This window comes from Scaptodrosophila lebanonensis, unplaced genomic scaffold (genome assembly GCF_003285725.1).
Source record: "Scaptodrosophila lebanonensis strain 11010-0011.00,11010-0021.00 unplaced genomic scaffold, SlebRS2 tig00000024-arrow-pilon, whole genome shotgun sequence".
Classification (NCBI taxonomy): domain Eukaryota; kingdom Metazoa; phylum Arthropoda; class Insecta; order Diptera; family Drosophilidae; genus Scaptodrosophila; species Scaptodrosophila lebanonensis.
Window position 1 is genome coordinate 15,247,631 of NW_022060538.1, and position 19,623 is coordinate 15,267,253.

Genomic DNA, 19,623 nt, shown 5'->3' on the forward strand with positions numbered 1-19,623 from the left:
CAACTCGAAAATATACTATACACTCGTAATATACGTACTAAGTAATCTACACACACACGTACTTGGAACTGTTTTGTAAACAAACCACAAAACACGTGCACCGGTTTGCAAAGCGCATGTCCAACAGGCATCACTTAACATTTATCTAACAGAGCGTTAACAGCGTTCTCTGTAAAATCATCTTAAAACTGGATAGAAGCCTGTCCCACAGAACAGTTTGTCTGTGGCAGGCTCGTTGCTCGCACCTTCCGAGCGAACGTACGAACAATTTAAGCATCGAATTATATTAAGTATCCTCGCAACAAGTGTCTGTTATTTTAATCGGCAATATGTGTGTGCGAAGTATTTTGTTGACTATTTGTGGGCTTTATGCGCTATTTGCTTTGACAGTGGCAGGCCAAAACGTAACCAACGACAAAATAAGTAACAACAATAGTTCTTTGTCAAGTGAAGAAGAAGAAAGGTGCGGTAGCACCCAAGATATGGTAGACGAGTGCTTCAAGGACTTACCGCCGCATCTAATGGAATTCCTGCAAAATACAAAAGTCGTCATCAGCAAGAAAGAAATTATTGCCAAATGCAAGTACGTGAGATCAAATTTGCTTAAACACTTGAGTGTTGCCTTAAGATGTGTGCCTTGTGTGAGTGAGAGGTCGTTTTAAAAATAGAAAGTGTGCAACACGAAGCCTTAAACATAAACGAAAACTCATTAACGATTCTAAAAAAAAAAAGGTATACAAAAGCCCAAGCGCACATTTCGAGTGAAGAAGTCTGTAGAAAATCTAAATGTGGCAAAATTAATTAACATCTATGTTTGCACAGAATTTCAATTATAGGCACACTTGATTGCCTCTTCAAAAGGGTTAAGGTTATGTCTTAGGGGTCACTTCAGGTGTCATTAAGTCCAGAAAACTGCGTGACTTTATTGATGGCGTGTCGAAATAGCCTGCTACAAATATTTCCAATTCATCTGTGTTTTTATTGAGTGCGTGCCTAACGAAAGACTTGGGTAGAATACCCGCGCGCTAATTGCAAAACGTTCTATTATAACTTCTAAACATAAAATTGCAGGGCAACCAAATTAGTAAAGTAATGAACATGAAGTAAGGTGTTGACAAGTGAACTGCTTATGCTCAAACATAGTTCTGTCTAGATTTGGATAGCAGTGCTGTGCCAATAGGTATTAATCAAATCGAATGGCAAATAGTTCCACATCACGGTTTTTGCAAAAGCTGCATCCATGAGGAAATTGATTCCCATTTTCTCTTGTCCGAATAAGCGAATTAATAATAATAACGTAGGAAAGTTCAGCACCTCATCTAGTCTAAGCGAAAAATTACAGCAGACACTGTAAGAAATTTATTTTGTTTGCCATCCTAAAAGTAGGCAACATCTTTTGTACATTAAGCACGCCCTCCACCTCATCGTCCCATCCAATATTTATTGTGGCAAAATTTAATTAAAAATGAATTCAATGGGCTTTAAGGAAGTGTGTCATGGGAAATCTCGCCCGAAGTAAAAGCGGGCGAAACCTCACAACCATCTTGACGGTTGTGATGGAAGGAAAAGGGCAATAATTTTAATTAACTCAATTTAATTTAGAGTCAGTGCAAGAGTTGTTACAAAATTAAAGCCAAGCGTGGTGATGTGGTAAAGTCCATTGCATATATCCTATATAATAAATAATATTAGAAAACGAAACTTTTTGAAGCCAAGTAATAGCTGGATGGCTGTTGGTACTGTAAATCAGATTAAAAGTGTGAGAATATGCTATAGCTGCTGTATTTTAACAAAGCTTAAGGATTTTACATACACATATTTAGTATGTATAAAAGTTAAGAAATCGCCCCTACTACATGTTTTTTAATGCTTGTACAGGTATTAAGACAACAAAATTAAACCTATGAAGCCTGTGTTCTTACAATAATATTTACCTTCTAAGATATGCTTATGTATTTGAATGTGTGTGCTGGTTCAGCTGGCAGAGCACTGGAGGAGATAACATTTCGGGTAACAGGGGGGGTTGGTTTCTCGGGTTTCTCTAAATTTCCGAGACAGAGGAACGTGAGTAGAACGACTCATCTTTGTCATGCTTATCAAGAATAAATGGAATTGAATACTGTACTGATACGTGTACTTTAGTTTGCCTCAACTAACCGATTTCTAAAGACCTTTCGGGGGCAGCGAATAAATAAAATCATTAGAAAATGCATGTCGCTCTCAGATTTTTTGTCTCTATTCGGTATATTATTCAAGACATTAATAGTTATTATTCTCCATTGGGCCTGTTATTTTACTGCCCGTTTATATAACTTTAGAAAAACTAGCTTTCAGACGTTAAGAACGTCTCGTAACAGTTGATGTTTGCATTTATTTAAACAAATCTGTTCACTTACTTTATTTTTAATTAAAAGTTGAATAAACTTGAGTTTTTTTGTATGCGTAGTATTTTTAGATGCTTGTAGCTCTAAGAACGATTATCTATGTGTGTATGAATGAGTTGTGACGTAATATGGTTCACAAATTAAAGTAATCAGACACGAGTTATTATTTTATTCACCATTTCACCCAATCTCTAATTAAATTGATTTGTTACAGTGTTTTCAATCGCGGCATGAAATGTTTCGATGCTTACTCGGCACGTTGTCTGCAAAACCGCAAGCTGAGCATGTTTAAAAATAACGTCGAGGGCGCACGCAAATTTTTCATCAAATTTTGTAGTGACGTCGATTTTCAGCGAGGTAAGTGTTGGTGTTTCTGTGGTTGTATGTCTGTTTTGTCTGTAAACATAGCCTGCAGCAAAAATATTCTGTCAAAAATCAGAAATGAAATGTTTACTCGTGCATGCACTTACACATGTACTATCGTACGTAGTCATTTGCATATATATATACAAGTATATAGTACACTCACATATACTTTGGCTGGAAAGGCTCTCGAGCGCAAAACCCACAAAGTTGCTTCCACTTGAATCTGTCGAGGCAACAGCTTGTTACTCACAGCTTTCACTTTGTGGGCCTTTCAAATGTGTGCTCTAAAGATTTTGACACAGAAACACAAATATATATGTACTATATTATATACTTTACACAACTCATTATTTATACATTGGCTTAGCGAATGTGACAAGGCAATCCCCCACACTACAACATTCACAAACTGGGCAAGAACACTTGCATCCACTTGCATGACAGATGGATTGACACTAGCTCGTCGTATCTTTTGCAGATTACCTGCGGCACAAGGACTGCTTCGCTTACATACAACTGGATTGGGTGCGCTGCACAAAAGAGTTTCAGAATATACTTACTGAAGAGCTGCACGATACCACGCGTAATGTGACTGACAAATTCATGGAATTCTGTTGGTGAGTACACTGGTGAAATAAGGTGGGGTGCAGATGAATTCCTCTCAAAGCCTTGATAATTATAGCCTGTACCCAAAGGGTGAAAGGCTATACTAGTTTTGTGCGAATGTATGTAACACGCAGAAGGAGGCGTGGGAGACAACACAAAGTATATATATTCTTGATCAGGGTGACAAGGCGAGTCGATTTAGCCATGTCCGTCCGTCCGTCCGCCTGTATGAACGCAAGGATCAGAAGGTACAAGAGCTAGAATGACCAAACTTGGTAACCAGGTGCCCCTAAGCCCTAGGCAGGTAAAGTTTATTTTTTTATTCTGATACACCCCCCCCCCCCCCCACTCCCCCGCAATTCGTGTGTTTTATTTTATAACTTCCGTAATTCTTGTTACGTCCAGTTAGTGCTTATGTGTCCGTATGCCAAGTTTCATCATGATAGGTCAATTCTGAACAAAGTTATAGCCATAAATAAAATCGCTACTCATCCTCTGCTTGCAGCGCTGCCCGCATCTATTGTTGTTGTTGCTTATGTATATACACGTACATAAACAAGCATAGACAAGTAATGTAAATGTAAATCTGTACATAAAGATGTCTTCTATGTTTGTATTAAATAAATGTTCTTAATTATTTTAATAATTTAATTAAATTTTTTTAAAACTAATTTATTTTTCTTTAAAATTTTTTTTTTTAATTTTACTTTTTTGTGGAGAGTACAGGCTATTTTACTGTCGGGCTTGCTCGACTGTAGCGTTCTATCTTGTTTTCAATATAAAACCTTTAAAGTTTTAAATAAACCCTGGTCTTTACGACCCAATAATGTGAATCGACCCTTTTACTGTTTAATGTATAGAATTCAAAGAGAAAAGTTACAGTGAAATTTATCGGAAAGCTATGAATAAATTAGCAATTAGAGAAGAATATAGGAAATAGTTTAAATGTAACGATTTTTTGCAATTTTTCATTTGTGAAAAAGTCTTTCTTTTGTTTTTTTCTTCTGTACAACATTGCACTAAGCTGTAAACTTCTATACTAAAGCAAAGTCTTCGGACAACTTTTTTACAAGGGAGCGACAGCTTTGGTCGTGAACTTGAAAAGCGTGAAAATTCTCCTTTTACATTATCGACTATCCGACAGATTTAATTAAAAAGGAAACGCAATTTTCACTAAAAACGGAATGTCGATGAAATGAAAATTAAAAATATTCAATTGCAAAAATATTCAAGAAATTATATTATATTATGTAAATGTATTTTGCACAGCAACATTGTGTTTTTTTTTTTCATGAAATAATTGGAATTCGCTGGAATTGGTTTTTAGTTGACTTTAATGGAGATTGTCTGCATTATAGTATTTTAAGCTGCGGCTCATTTGGAATTGTGTATATACCAGGAACGAAAGCCATTTGCATTTGTTTTCCCCGTTATGTTGGCGCCAGTCATCCATTGTACATGATCTGATTTGTTTGACTTTGTATTTTCAGTGCACGTTATGCCTATGAGAACTGCATATACAATAGTGCACGGTTCAAATGCTACAAGCACTCGGCTGAATTTGCTCGCGAAACGGCCAAAATGCTGTCGGATGAGAAGCATTTCAGCAATTGTCGGTACTACGAGGACGCCATTTGCGCTGGAACGCAACGGTTCAGAGCTTCACATTCGAGGGGCCTCCTGTTCTTTTTGTTTTTACTGCTGTTGAGTCGGCGCATGATGCAATCACATCTGCCATAAGCCGGCAGATTGGCACGCTCGGTTGATATACTTGTAGTCTAATAAGAATGCATAGCATTGGTGAAGTAATAGAGGACGTGGTCGTATTTGTGTGATTCTTAGAGTACTGCTTCTCATGCTCATCTATTCAATGAAGAGCGGTACTTTTTAGTTATATAAGTGTGAAATGTTGCAATTGAAAATAAATTTAATTTCAAAATTATAATGTGCTTTTATTTATTTTAACAATTTATATAAATAATGGAGAATGCGCGTGTACTATACGTAATAAATAAACAAACAATGTCAATTTTCATACTGCCCATCCATTGGCCTTTTCAGCGAAAACATAAATAAATAAAGTATTTTGTTCCTTGCATTTTAGTTGGTAGTGCTAGAGTTCTACGTGCCGAATTCCTGCACTACCTACTACTAATTTTGAAATTTGTTTCATATTAAATATTTAATTTTTTAAATTTTGATAAATTAAAAAAAAAATTATAATTAAATGAAAATAACAAACAGAAAGTATATAACACGTAAGTAGAGACTTTTCTATATGAATTAACAGTTACAAAAGCATACATTTATTTGTGAACATCTTTGATAAAATCCATTATAATTAATGTTATAGGAAATTATTAATAGATGACATGCATAGTGCTCAGGAGAATATGTTTACTAAGTTTAACATGGCCTGGTCTTCTCATACTGATCAAAAATATATGCACTTTGTGAAGTCTGCCAGGCCTCGTTCTGTGTGTTACATACATTTTCACTAAACTGTTGGACCCTTTTACCCATTGTGTGCAGGCTACACAAATAACAACAAAGATGTTTTTAGTGCATCTCATCAAAATATTGCAAATTTAACATAAAAGCGAGCTGGCGCTGATAAAATGTGCGAATAACAAAGCGCCGAAAAAATACAAATTTCTGGAAAACGTATGCGTATCATGAAAAATTGTGTGGGAGCTTAAAATGAAAACCCATGTCAACCGCAAAAGCCATAAGCATTAACATATGTACATACATATAGTTTATAACTATAAGTTTTTATTATTACACTGAGTTACAATATTTAAAGTCCTTCTTCGATTTAACTGATAGCTCTTCACTTATAACTCTGATGAGGCACCTAGTTTCAATAAAATATAAAATTGAAGAAATAAATGATTTATTTTTAGATAGATAGATAGTTAGAAACAAAGGATCAAAAAGATTTAAAAATAAATTAAATTTAAATATTTGATCCAATTACTAATATGAGCTTTTAATTATTATTATATCAATTCCTATTTCATTTAATTCTGGACGTTAGCAAATACACAGGATAAAAGGATCAAATATGGGTTAAATATAGTTTTCTTTTAATAAGAAATACATATACAACTTTCTATTAATAACATATACACAATAGAATATAAACAAATACTTAGCTGTTCATTTGTAAATAACATGCCAAGATACATACGTGTATGTAAGTTACTTAATGTGTTTGCTTAGCCACTTTTAATGCAAAAATGACTTAAGAATGCTTATAATGCTTATAATGTAAACTGAATCCAAAAAAAAAAAAAAAAAAAAAAAAAAAAAAAAAAAAAACAAGAGAGAACGCTCCAGGCGAGCAAGTCCTTCCGACACTGAGGTATATGCGCCCATAGCAGAAGCAAAAAGAGGAAGAAGAAGAGCGAACTGGTTTGGGGGGTTGTACTGGAGAGCATTGGTTTCGCTAATAACTTTTCTTAGAATTGACCGAATTGGATACAATTTTAAACTAAAGTAGAAAACTGTACAAACTGTACGATTTCCCTCGCCATGCTGATTCAAAATATATATACTTTATGGGGTCGGAGATGCTTCCTTGTGCATATTACATACTTTATACAGGGTATAAAAACACTGTGCCAATCCGCTTAACTTGGTGTCGAGCAAGCAGCAATGGGGCGCTCCATTATGATTCTTGTCGGAAAACTTTTTAAGTCGTAAAATATTGTGTCCATATTGTGTTTTTATCCCCAAACAGATTTAATTTTTTTTGCTTTTTTTTTGTTGTGGTGCAAAAAAGTAAAGGTGCCGGGCTGCGGCTTTTGCTTTTAGTTATGAATTTTATACATATACTTGAGCTGCATATAAGTTAGTCTTGTATCAAAGTTTGTGATAATAAACTTTCTAAAGATGTTGATACTTTGCTTTATTAATACGCAAGAAGGGAACACAAAAAAATAAAGTACAAACAAAAAACAAACCGAAAACAGTTCAACAAGCCATATCGAACAAGAGAGAACGCTACAGTCGGGCAAGCCCGACAGTCAAATAGCCTGTACTCTACACAAAAAAAGGAAAATAAAAAAAAATTAAATTATTAAAAAAATGAATTAATTAATTAATTAATTAAATTAAATTAGAATACATGTTTATGTTCAGTTTTAACAGCATACATTTACATCACGTACCTATGCGTGTTTATATGTGTGTATGTATGCAGCATAAAGTTGAACCAAAGCAGCAACAACAACAAAAGCTGCGGGCAGCGCTGCCGGCAGCATTTTATCAAAATATCAAATCTGCGCTCTCATAAAAGTTCAGGGGCCTGGCATAGCTCAACGAGCTAACAGGAATCCCATAATGTGAGTTCGTTTCCTAAGAATAACTCGGTTCGAATCACGGCGCTAAAACGTAAACCATGATTTTTAAAATGTTCATATTTATTAAATGTCAATCTGTCGTGTTATGGCCTAATCTGCTTGGAACGCACCTTAAGTCTTGTGAGTATACCCTTTCAATCATAGGGTATAGGGCATTGGAAGATAAAATGTTAGCTATTCAATTAAACACTAAGTACTTATTTTAATAAATATAAATGCCAAATGTGAATATTATGCACTTCAGCGTACTTGTATAATAACCTATGTGAGGCAGGAAGAAAGTTGAATTTCTTAGTGGCTTCCAAATTAATTAAACTAGATTTGTACATGAGTAAATTAATAACTACCGAATATAATTAGAGCTAAAAATAGTTGCATTATTAGTAAGTGGTGGTATATTGCATTTGTTATATTGTGTATGTTAAATTTGAGAGAATTCCTTGCTGTATCCAAATCAATAATTGGGTGAACTATGAAGCGTAACCCTGCTATACAGACTTGCATACTTGCAAGTAATTATATCTTGTCAATAGCGTAATATTGACAATGAAAAGACAAGAGAAAACACAAATCCTTTTCACCCACACAAGTATGCAGTTTATTGACACTAGCACTAGAGCTCTAGTGGCACTCGAAAAGCCTTGCATACTTCCCGTGAAGAGCTGAAACTGTTTACTTCGAACACATTTGCTTTGCACATGTACGAGTACATAAGTAAGTATGTATATATCTTTAGAAATCCGTAGTCGTAGGTATGTACGTCTATTTACTTTGCCGAGCGACTGGGAAATTAAAATTGATAGCAAGTCAAAAGAGCTCAAGAGCGAAAATGCACAGTACGCTTCGCTGGATGTGTATAAGTACAGAAGTATTCATATTTTTATGAAATTTGAGGCTTCAATTTGCAGTCTTCGCTGTACTATGAAATCGATGCGCCATTATTATTTTAATTAAATTAATTTGCTAGAGTTTCACAATTTGCGCTAAGGGGTCAAAACAGAAGCGAGCCCTGCATACTACATTTAAGGAGGCGACTTAAAGTTAAAGTGTTCGTCTCATAACAGCCAAGATATTTAAAAACTTTATTGTGGTTGGCATATTAATATTTTCACTGGACTTACCAAGTTGTTGCCGTCATTCAATTTTCATATCAAAGATGAATTGAACTTGCCTTTCCACCTTGTCGTGAATGCTGAATGAATAACACAGTAGGTACATGAAAAGGTATTTGCAGTTCCTTCATTAAATATTGACGTGTAGTACGAAATTTGTGCTCTCACGTTTATGCCTGAGTATCCATCGTTTATTACAAATTTTACAATGTATACAAATATTGATCAATTGATGTAAGTAGAGTGTAATAAAATAAATGGTACATATACTAAAGTTTAATTATAAATATGTATAACAGGCCGGTAAGAGTCAGATATAAATAACTTTTTAATGAGAATAACATTTAATTGAACATTGCAGGGATTTTGAAAGCAATATAAAACTATAGTATATTGACAACAAATGACTTTGAAATTAGTTTATTTTACAACGGATGCATGCTTTGAATTTATAAAATCCGTTTTTATTTATTTAAATAAAAGATTGCTTACTGGATATATTTAAAACACGAAATCGGCTATTAGTAATACTATGTTCTACAATAGCTCTTATCATGAAACTCAACAATTGAGGTCTATTATGAAACTCAATAATTGAGGAAATAAACTAAAGGGTGTCCTTTTTTACGTTCTCTTTTTAAGTTCCTTCATAATCATGTTTGCCTTTGCACAAACGTATATGTGCATGCAAATGTTTCATGGAATTGTATCAATAATAATTAAAATATTGATTGCACTCAGCTATGGTCAGAAGCCAATAAAAAAAATATGTTTCATATTGCCAACTCCTCTATGTTTTGTTTATCATTAAAATGCAATGGTTACAAATGGAAACGAAATAATTTAACGTTTAATGTATATGCTCTTTTTTATCAAACAGGTATATTAAATGCACCTTACTCCAGCATGACTTATAAATCAAAAAACCAAGTGGGTCCTCTGAGTACCGTATAAGGAGGCGCCAGCGCGTCTGGGTGAAATAATTTGCCGCATTCAAGCATCCCAGACATTCGAGTATTTACAGACTTATACATAAATATATGTATGTATAAATTTATTGCCTGTTTTAAGCCCTCTGCCACAATTATGGCCTTGGCTAACATCATAAAACAGGTAAGCTTTGAGCACGCACATAAATGACCAAAATAAATTGTTAGCTCCGTGTTTAAAGCTTTTGTCGACTTAAATCACAAACAAAGCACAGCAATGAAAAAAGTTTCAGTACCTAGAATGCATATCCAACCGCATCATAGATACTGACACGCACACACACGCACACACACACACACACACACACACGTACTCGTACATTGTGGGCATGCAGGAAAAAGTTGAAATTAAAATATTTTGCATTCGGGAGAGTGGTTGCCTGTCTGTCTCAAAATTCTTATATAAGTAGTATGATAAATATGTTGTCAATGCAAAATATTCAAACATAATACTTACCGGGTGCATGGTTGGGGTATTACACTGAACTCTTCGGTCTACACTGAAAGAAATTAATGTAATTATGATTGTAGGCCAAATAAGTACAAATATTTAGGTAAATATTTTATTTATTGACTATTTTTTATTGAGGATTCGCTTCATTTCTGTGAAAATTTTAAATCTTATTTAAAACTGATATAGTGTGCTTCCAATATGGATTAAAAAACTTTCCGAATGTTTTAGTGAAAATACAACGGAAAAGAAACTATGAAGGGTACCGTCCATAATTTTAGAATATACGTTTCGGCTAATTTTGAAATCTATCTACGTTTTACAAATAAATATAATATATGAATAAGCTAAAGCATTATACAAGTAGAGCAAATACTTGTTTATGTCAGCATTTTGATTGAACTGAGAACAGAAACAATAACAAATATCTTTCAAAACTGTCAGAATAGCATTGACTAGAACATTTTTAAAACGTAATAAATATTATTTAAAATGTATATAGTATAAGTATAGAAACGAGCGATGCAAAAAACCGTTGATAACTGTTAACCTTTTCATTTCACAAGCCTATTTTATTTACACATTTTTAATCATCTTTTTTTGTTTGTGCTTATAAATATTTATTAAAAAAGATTTAGCAATGAACTTGTAGTAACTATTTATTTGGTGCGTTATTTCCGTAATTGAAATCTGAGGTGACTTATCGTTTTGTTTGTATAGATAGAAAAGCAGGGAAAAGTAAGTAAATCAGTTCTTATACCTGATTCTTACATTTTTTTCAACATATTCTTTTCTTAAAATGCTTGTCTCGGGTGTTTATAGAAAATATTCATATCTCATTAACTTACATTTATACAAGTAATTACAGCCAATTGTTTTTGAAATGATTTGTTAGTAATACAAGACTAAAACTACATACGATCTACACATATTACGCGCCTATATATTGAGTGACGCCACCACCATAGCCATCATCGTAGCCTTGACCACCGCCTCCGCCTCTGCCTCCTCCATAGCGCGCTGCACCACCGCCATTATAGCCATTCGGGCCAAAGTTGCCTGAGTAGACTGGACGACCGGCGCCACCGGGATTGTAGTAAGTGGCTCCGCCACCACCACCACCACCACCGCCGCCGGCATTGTAGTAGCCGCCACCACCTCGACCATTTGCTGTGTAAACGCCAGGCGCTTGTCCACCTGGCGGATTACCTGCAATATACACGAAGTGCTATTACTAAGTGGAATCAACAGATCGGACAAGATCGGTTTATCTTACAATCATAACAACCGCCGCCTATATAGACGGCTGCCTGTGTTGAGGCTAAGGTGCCAATGACGAGCACCGCAAACGCAACCGCAAAGTGCCTCATATTGTGTTTCTTCTGAGCGAGCTGTTGAACTGATCTGTTTGGAGCTATGCCTTCGACTGATACTTTTATACAGCGACGTAGTATTATAGAATTACTTTTTGCAATTTGTTTTTAGATTTGCAATAAACTGATCGTGTTATCGTCGTTTCACATACAGTATACATTCAATGAAATATTAATCAAATTCTGGAAATGCCCACATTTATGCGATGCGACAGCAGAAAACCATCAAAACGACTCAGCAGTGCTCGTTACTGATGTACACTACGTTCTCATTGAATGTAATGGGATGGGATGACATGAGATAAGTTGGTAAGCAACGACAGAACCAGGTAGTATGGTGCGGGCGGTTGTCATAGAACACTCAGCTCAGTCACGACATTTTGGCACAATAACGACATTAAATATTTTTTCCTCCATTCACGCTGCTGGCGTTCCCCTGCCAACTTCTCAAGAATTATTACTTTACATGTTTATAAACAAATGTGTATGGTGGGTTTTGTTTTGTTTGCCAAAGCTGCGAAGTGATGATTATTATTACTTATTTGATGTGTAATTTCCATAGCATAGTATAGCATGGACATTGGAGTGGGAAGTAGCATTACAGAAGACCCATAAATTTTGCTTTAATATATTCATTCAATGGGCACTTGCATCAGTTACCTTATCAATGGGGTTTTCCCATTACGTGACTGATGTCGAATTAAATGAAACTGTTTTTGATTGATAAGCCCTGTACTTTACAGAACAAATGCAATTCAATATCGGGGCGCTATGTAGCGCATATGAAAGTCGTACGGTGTTTCGATTTCCGTCAGACCAGTCAACCGGCAAGTTTTAAGCTGTGAAGCTACTGTGTACGAGTATTGTTGTTACAATGGCTACTGAATCATTCTGAGCGATACTTATGGGCATTAAGTATTCAGTTATGCGCGCTGTTTGTTAGTGAAATGAAGCTTTTCGTTACCGCACATTCTAATGAAATCGAAAACGTTCACACGCCCCCCTTTTTATCGATGTGTAGCCTTGGGTGGAAGGTAGAGTATTCAGTCATCGCCGCTGGCCAAATGCAAATAGATTGATCCGTTAGCGATAACATTACAGCACACATAATGCAAATTGTTTTGATCTACGTTTCATATAAAAAGTAGGTATATGGACCTCTAGACCTGCCATTTACTTTGCATCGCTCAACGCCTAACAATATGTACTTAAAGTGTTTATTGCTGCTGTTGGCGCTGCCAGCTTTAATAGGCGGTAGGTGAATTGGAAAGATAGCGATCTTTGCATCTCAGTCGTTAATGTTTACCCGCCTTTTATTTACAGCGTTTCCGAGTAATGTGGTAATAAATGGTGTTTGTCTGACCTGTAAGTAACGCTTGATCATAATATTATCGAATTGAAAAACTATTTACTTGATGACTCGGCGCGGCAGGTCCAAATCCACACGGTGAGCCTGTCATTATTGACGGTCAGGAATATCGAAGCTTCAAGTCAGGGGGTAGTAGTGTTATACTGAACAGACCTGGCTACAACAATGGACGTGGCACCGTATATAGCCGTGGTGGCAACACGGTCATCAATGGCCGGTGTGAAATATGCAATGTGGATGTGTGAATAGCATAAGTGGCTGCTGTGAATCTCAATACAGTGTTCCTTCGATATAGTGTTTGTACTCAATAAATGCATTCTCTTAATATTAAGTTTAAAACATCTGTCAGCTTAACGAGATGGTTTCAAGTCATCCAACTATTGAGAAAGTACTCTAATTTTGTAAATGCTTTACTAACATCCTATTTACATGCCAATAAAGTTTTTAAATGAAAACATTGAATTGTGAAAATATTTAAGCATCATCTTTGTTTTAGGGTCATTTCTCAAGTGATGTCTAACGAATGAAATTATTATCTCTACATACTTGTATATAAAACAGTTCGTCCTAACTGACTGACTGATTGGCAATCAACGCACAGCCGTAACGGTAAGAGCTAGGAAGCTGAAATTTGTCACAAGTTGTGTTTTATGGTGTCGGTGAGCAGCTTTATGTCCTAGCTCTCGAATCGTGCCAAGGTAATTTGCTATTTGGGAAATGAACTCTTTGGAAATGAGAAATAGCAAAGCCCAAATGGTAAGCGTTAAGAAGCTGAAATTTTGGACACAAGTTTCCTGTTAAAGTGTAGGTGACTTTAACTTACACTTGGATTATTTACTCTAAGGAAGAAAATGTTCATTAAAGCGTAGAAGAAATTATTATAATAATAATGTACATACATACACACAAATTTATTAGTTCATATTTTTGAAATTTTACAATTGAATTCTCAATTTGCCAGCGCTTAGGTACTTGGCATGGGAATCTCAGAGGAGGGCGCCCACCATATTTTTTTTTTTCAGAAATTTCAGCATGAATCAGCATGACGAGAGAAATCGATCTAGCCATGTCCGTCCGTCCGTCCGTCTGGCCGTCTGGATGAACGCGAGGATCTCAGAAACTATAAAAGCTAGAATAACCAAAGTTGGCATCCAGATTCTCCTAGGTCCGAGAAAGGACGAGTTTATTTTATTTTTTGGAATTTTCCCCCCCTTCCCCTGCTACAGAATTTCGTCAATAGCGTCCACATTTCAATTGCTACCTAAACCAAACTTTGCACACATAATATATATGTAATTGTCTACTATTGTTTAAATTTTATTCAATTCGGTCAATTCTAAGAAAAGTTATTAGCGAAACAAATTCTCTCCAGTGCAACCCTCCCAAACTGCAGCAACAAGTTCGCTCTTCTTCTTCCTCTTTTTGCTGCTGCTATGGGCGCATATAACTCAGTGACGGAAGTTTATCTGGGTACAGGGTATTACACTGTCGGGCTTGCTCGACTGTAGCGTTCTCTCTTGTTGTTATTGGACTTGCACGTTTTAATCAGATCTGTCAACTGAACGCATTTTCCAGAGTGCAGCTTCGAATTTGGGTAAAAGCCTTAAACTAATTCAATTACTTTGACAGCTGGCGCATTGTTTGTGTTAGAATTTGCATTGCTATTGTTATTTGACCTTATCGTGTTGCTGCAGGACGCCTGGCTCGATTCTCCAACATACATTTGAAGCCGTATATACTTCTATGTTGACAAACAGTACTTCAAAGCTTACGACGTCAACAAAGGTGCATTGTTTGCATGAGTATCTAAAGACTATTTTTCCTGATTCCTTCCTGATTTCCTTCATTGTTTAATAGGACAGCAGCATAATGATCCATCAGTTTTTGAATGGTGTTGTTAGTCAGTCAGTCAGTTTGAAATGAAGTTAAATGAGGCGTACTGTTGCATATCAAAATATACATGTCTGCCACCCACTGTATGATCAAGCCTTATCATTTTCAAAGTCGTAGAAATATTTCATCAAGTTTATTTAAAAGTTGGCTGCTAGCCTGCCTCACACACATTCATCCTAACCCACACATTCAGACAAAATGTTTGTTGACAAAATATTTATTCCGTCCCCTCACAACTTCGTTTCAAAGCAATAGCAAAGCCAGCAATGCTGCGTATATTTCGCATTTTATTGCCATGTTCTACACAAGTGAGCCTACCTCAATAGTACAATCACACAAACATAAGGTAGTGAACTGCCACAAAGCTACAAATTCTCGGAAATATGCTGTTGAAATGCATGACAGCAATACGTGTATATCATTCGGATGAGGTACGGCAGAGCAACATACATACATATGTACTTGTATTTCCGCTTGTCGGTTTCAAATTATTTGCTTTAGCTGTATTCGAATTACTACAAGTATTGGCCAGAAATGAACAAACCTACGTTCTTCTTCTTTCGACGCTCTCTAAAGTTTTTTAAAGAGTTCATTTTCCAAATAGCAAATATAGTACAATAATTACTATGTATGGTTATACGTACATACATACGGGCGAATGCCAGTCCTGACTTAACTGTGTGCTTCCTCAGCACGCTTTGTACGCACCGAAAAGTCCGAAGCGGGACATTTAATTTTGATTTATAAATCGGGACGTCCCGCCAAAATTGGAGCGTTCGGCAACGCTGATAGGTACATACATTTAAATTTTTCATGCAGGCGTTATCCCCCTATATACTTGTACATACATACATACATATATAAGTATGTATTAAATTTTCTAATTCAACACTAATTTGTGTCTTCAATTCCAAATATGATTGTTGTGAATGTAAAAGGCGTGTTTCTGCTTTTGTAAATCGCATGAATACACTCATAAAATAGACTTAACGGTAAATGACTCTTAGATTTGTTCAGCATACTTCTGTAGCGTTGTTAGCTAACATTAAAACGGTAAGTCGCTGTAAATATGCGATCAGCTGAGATGCTAGAGATGGGCATGTGTCGGATGCTCTATGTGCTAGAGCATCAAAACTATCGATAGTTGAATCGATACCCACAGTTAGTAATTATGTGTCCGTACGCCAAGTTTCATTATGATATACCCATTTAACAAGAAGTTATAGCCATAATTATATTTGCTGCTGCAGCGCTGCTCAAGCGCTGCCCGCGGCTGTTGGTGATGCTGGTGCTTTGGTTGACTGCGAACATGCTTACACAGTCACGAATATACGAGCATATACATACATACACTCACATAGACGCAATTGCTTTGTATATGTGCAATTATACACCCTTTACGTGAGTTCGAATACCAAAAGAGGTAAAATCGAACAAACAATTTTTTTTTAATTCTCCTACTTATATTAATTTCTTTAATTAATGTAAACATATGTACAGAGTATTTCGAAGTCGGGACACCCGACTTTAGCTTTTTTACTTGTTTTTAATATTCTTAATTTCTATAATTATTCTAAACAGACTATTTCAAAGTCGTTACACCCGACTTTAGCTTCTCTATTTGTTTCTATTAAATATTGGCACTGGAAACCAAAACATAGCTAATATTTTGAACAAGCTTCTCATCTCACACATGCCCATCACACCGGCAATTCCCATAATGCTTAGGTAAATGAACGCCGGCACGTGTGGCTGAGAGTGGCTGCTGGAGCGCATGACATGGCTCCCCACTTTATATATGTATGTATGTTTTTACGCGTGTGTGATTGTTAGGTAGCAATACGAATTAGCTGGAAAAATGAATTGAAATGGACTACTATAGTTGCCAACTAGCAAATGCAGTTTTTACCAGTCGGACGTATGTATTCGTGGGTTGAGCACAAAGCTACGCTGTTGATTAGTTTTAAAATGTATTGTGGCTTTCATTTACCTCTTTCGTAGAATATCCCTTGAGCGTTTAAAGCTTCAAGAGTATTATCACTTTTCAACGGGAATAATTAGTGTATACCAAAGGTTTATTTTTTTAAACTTGTATGTGCATACATAACAACCATCTACTCATATTTCCTTTTTTAGTTGTATATAAATAATAATTAATTAATCAAATGGCAAACACAAACTAATTTGTAGCATTATGTAAATGGATTTCCCACACAAGTATATCACTTTCATGTTTGCAACGTCTTAATTATGTTATTGGATAACAAGACTTCCGGACAGAATGTGTTTGTGCTGCCTTAAGAAGGTTACGCAATATTTGCGTAAAATGTTTAATATGTAATGTCTCGGGTTACACTAATACTGTACTTGAGTTAACCACACAAAGGCCCAAAGTGCAGAAAATATTGAATAAGATAACCTGCAAAGGCAAATTCAATTCGAAAGATAAATAAATAAAGGCTATTTATATTTATAATTTGAAATGCGAAAAAGGAGCTTCACTGAACAGAAATAAAGTGCGCACTTTTATTTATTGTTATGGTATGTGGCACTGAGCCACATGAGCGATATATGGCTAGGTTTTCGTTTCAAAACATAGCATTTCTAATTGGCTTTTACCCGAAATAAATTATGTTTTCTTTTTTTTAAATACACGATTAGCCCTTATATACATTCCATTTGAAATTAATATTTAAGTAAGGTAACAGGTCCTGCCAGCCTTTTCAATTTTCAGTGGTATTCTGAGTAACTCGATCGCTGTAAGGCTCGATTCGTACCCCTATATTTTTATACCCTATAGCCAGAGGTTAAAAGGGTACAGGGTAAAGCAAGTGCAAGAGCTAAAATAACCAAACTTGGTATTCAGGTTCTATGGGGCCCTAATCAGATAAAGTTTGCTAATTTATTTTGATACACCCCCCAACTCCCCCCCATTTGTGTATTCGTGTCTTTGGAAATTTGTACTCAGATTTGGCAAATACCTCCAGTTAGTGATTATGAAACCGTATGCCAAGTTTCATTACGTTAAGTTAATTATGAAGAAAGTTATAGCCATAAATATACTCTCTGCCGAAGCTCTGCCAGCAGCTGTTGTTGTTGCTGCTTTGACTTAGTCCTGTACTGCATACCTACACGCATATAAACACGCATGGACACGATGATAAAAATTATGCTGTTGAAACAGTATATAAACATGTCTTAACTTTTGTATGTATTCATTGAATATTTTTTATTTTATTAAATTAATTAATTAATTTTGTTTAAATACTTTTTAATTTAATTTTCATATTTTGTGGAGAGAACAGGGTATTTTAATGTCGGGCTTGCTTGACTGTAGCGTTCTCTCTTGTAATTCCTATTTAGCTGTTCCCATATTCTTTTAAGTATTTAGTCTCTAATATCTGCACATTTGTCTTGGCCATTCTTTTATTATTATGCTGTTGACTTATGGTATATTGCGAAAGTATACTTCAGCCATGGAAGCATGCACTTTTTTCTTTCGAAATATGTATAACTTTAATGTCGCTTAGATTTATAATAATTTTTCTATACAAAATGAAATTAATTTGCTGGATATGCCAGTAAAATCAATTTAAAGCTGAATGTTTGAATCGCAGAATATGATGAGAAATGCTGGTGCTATTGTGTGTTGATAAATTAAAATACGGTAGCGAATAAAGAAAGGTCGTGGTCTGTCATTAAAGGTACTGTTACATATTCCGATCCAATCTGACATTTCATTTTCTTTGGGGTGCCCAATCTTAATTACAGCCCGGTTTTGATCAGTGTATTTGATATTTGATAATATACAAAATGGATTATTAATTCTGAGAAACCAATGTTTAAATTATGTGAATTCAAATGAAAACCTAAATAACATGTTGAAATTCTACATTTATGTTTATTTTGAGTGATTTACTTTTCACTGTTTGACTCTAAAAAGCCGAGAGCAATTACTTTAAGTAATTAGCATAATTTTGAAATAAGTACAATTTGAACAATGATGGCGCTGGGATTCCTACAACACAGACTGTTACTGCTTTGATAATACATACATCTCAACAGCTGCTTAGTTGTAATTTTATATATATTAACATGAGTTTATTGAAGCCTATGGACCCCCTATGGACAAGCGTTATGTATAGATTGCCCTTTCAAGTGCATAAATTAAGATTTTTCTGGCATATTAGGTCCAACTTCAATTAAAATGTAAAGGCTTAAATGCACTTACATACATTTTGCTTAAGTTCTTGTGTAGTTTATAGCTAGTATTCACTACACGAATCACATTAAACTACTCAGCTACTTGAGTAGTTCGTGCTACGAGAAACAATGCCGAATATGCAACAAAGTGTTCGTAGAGTGTAGTCTACAGTCCTACAAATTCTTGCAACATATATATGCACACAGGTCGACACATGCTCAACAAATATTTGATTTTAGGCCGTCATCGGTGGGACTAGAAAATAACAAAATAGATATACGGCAGGGGTTCAGCCAATTGAGCATCTTTGACTGAAAATTTGTGTGAAATTGAATGATTTTAATGGGTAACCGAAAACTGCCGGTGCGCATGAATTTAACAATGAAAAGGTAATGGAAAAAGGGTATAAAAGGAATAAAAGGACCTGATGGGAGAACAACGAGTTGTCAATAAATTGTCAATGAATTGTTTGTGCACAGTTCACTTCAGGCTGTGATTTAGGCATTGTA

At 35.4% G+C, this 19,623-nt stretch overlaps 3 protein-coding genes across 3 annotated transcripts; 2 read left to right on the top strand and 1 right to left on the bottom strand.

Moving 5' to 3' along the window:
* Positions 1 to 264: 264 nt before the first annotated feature.
* LOC115621626 lies at positions 265 to 5,263 on the top strand. The gene is made up of 4 exons (XM_030515323.1): positions 265 to 583; positions 2,599 to 2,741; positions 3,229 to 3,367; positions 4,847 to 5,263. Exons 1-4 carry the CDS (start codon positions 330 to 332, stop codon positions 5,094 to 5,096), a joined length of 786 nt encoding a protein of 261 aa, XP_030371183.1. The 5' UTR covers positions 265 to 329; the 3' UTR covers positions 5,097 to 5,263.
* Positions 5,264 to 10,916: 5,653 nt separating this feature from the next.
* LOC115621292 (glycine-rich RNA-binding protein 1) lies at positions 10,917 to 11,690 on the bottom strand. The gene is made up of 2 exons (XM_030514894.1): positions 11,552 to 11,690; positions 10,917 to 11,484 (listed from the first exon to the last, which is right to left on the bottom strand). The coding sequence occupies exons 1-2, from the start codon at positions 11,643 to 11,645 to the stop codon at positions 11,207 to 11,209; spliced, it is 372 nt and encodes a 123-aa protein (XP_030370754.1). The 5' UTR covers positions 11,646 to 11,690; the 3' UTR covers positions 10,917 to 11,206.
* Positions 11,691 to 12,796: 1,106 nt separating this feature from the next.
* LOC115621401 (immune-induced peptide 23) lies at positions 12,797 to 13,472 on the top strand. Its single transcript, XM_030515045.1, has 3 exons — positions 12,797 to 12,902; positions 12,972 to 13,013; positions 13,081 to 13,472. Exons 1-3 carry the CDS (start codon positions 12,851 to 12,853, stop codon positions 13,260 to 13,262), a joined length of 276 nt encoding a protein of 91 aa, XP_030370905.1. The 5' UTR covers positions 12,797 to 12,850; the 3' UTR covers positions 13,263 to 13,472.
* Positions 13,473 to 19,623: the final 6,151 nt, after the last annotated feature.

Coding starts and splice junctions, on each gene's coding strand:
- LOC115621292 (XM_030514894.1), bottom strand. CDS start 11,645: ATGAGGCACTTTGCGGTTGCGTTTGCGGTGCTCGTCATTGGCACCTTA. Junction 11,485..11,551: donor AGGCGGCGGTTGTTATGATT/GTAAGATAAACC, acceptor TGTATATTGCAG/GTAATCCGCCAGGTGGACAA.
- LOC115621401 (XM_030515045.1), top strand. CDS start 12,851: ATGTACTTAAAGTGTTTATTGCTGCTGTTGGCGCTGCCAGCTTTAATA. Junction 12,903..12,971: donor GCTGCCAGCTTTAATAGGCG/GTAGGTGAATTG, acceptor TTTTATTTACAG/CGTTTCCGAGTAATGTGGTA. Junction 13,014..13,080: donor AAATGGTGTTTGTCTGACCT/GTAAGTAACGCT, acceptor TCGGCGCGGCAG/GTCCAAATCCACACGGTGAG.
- LOC115621626 (XM_030515323.1), top strand. CDS start 330: ATGTGTGTGCGAAGTATTTTGTTGACTATTTGTGGGCTTTATGCGCTA. Junction 584..2,598: donor GAAATTATTGCCAAATGCAA/GTACGTGAGATC, acceptor GATTTGTTACAG/TGTTTTCAATCGCGGCATGA. Junction 2,742..3,228: donor TGACGTCGATTTTCAGCGAG/GTAAGTGTTGGT, acceptor TATCTTTTGCAG/ATTACCTGCGGCACAAGGAC.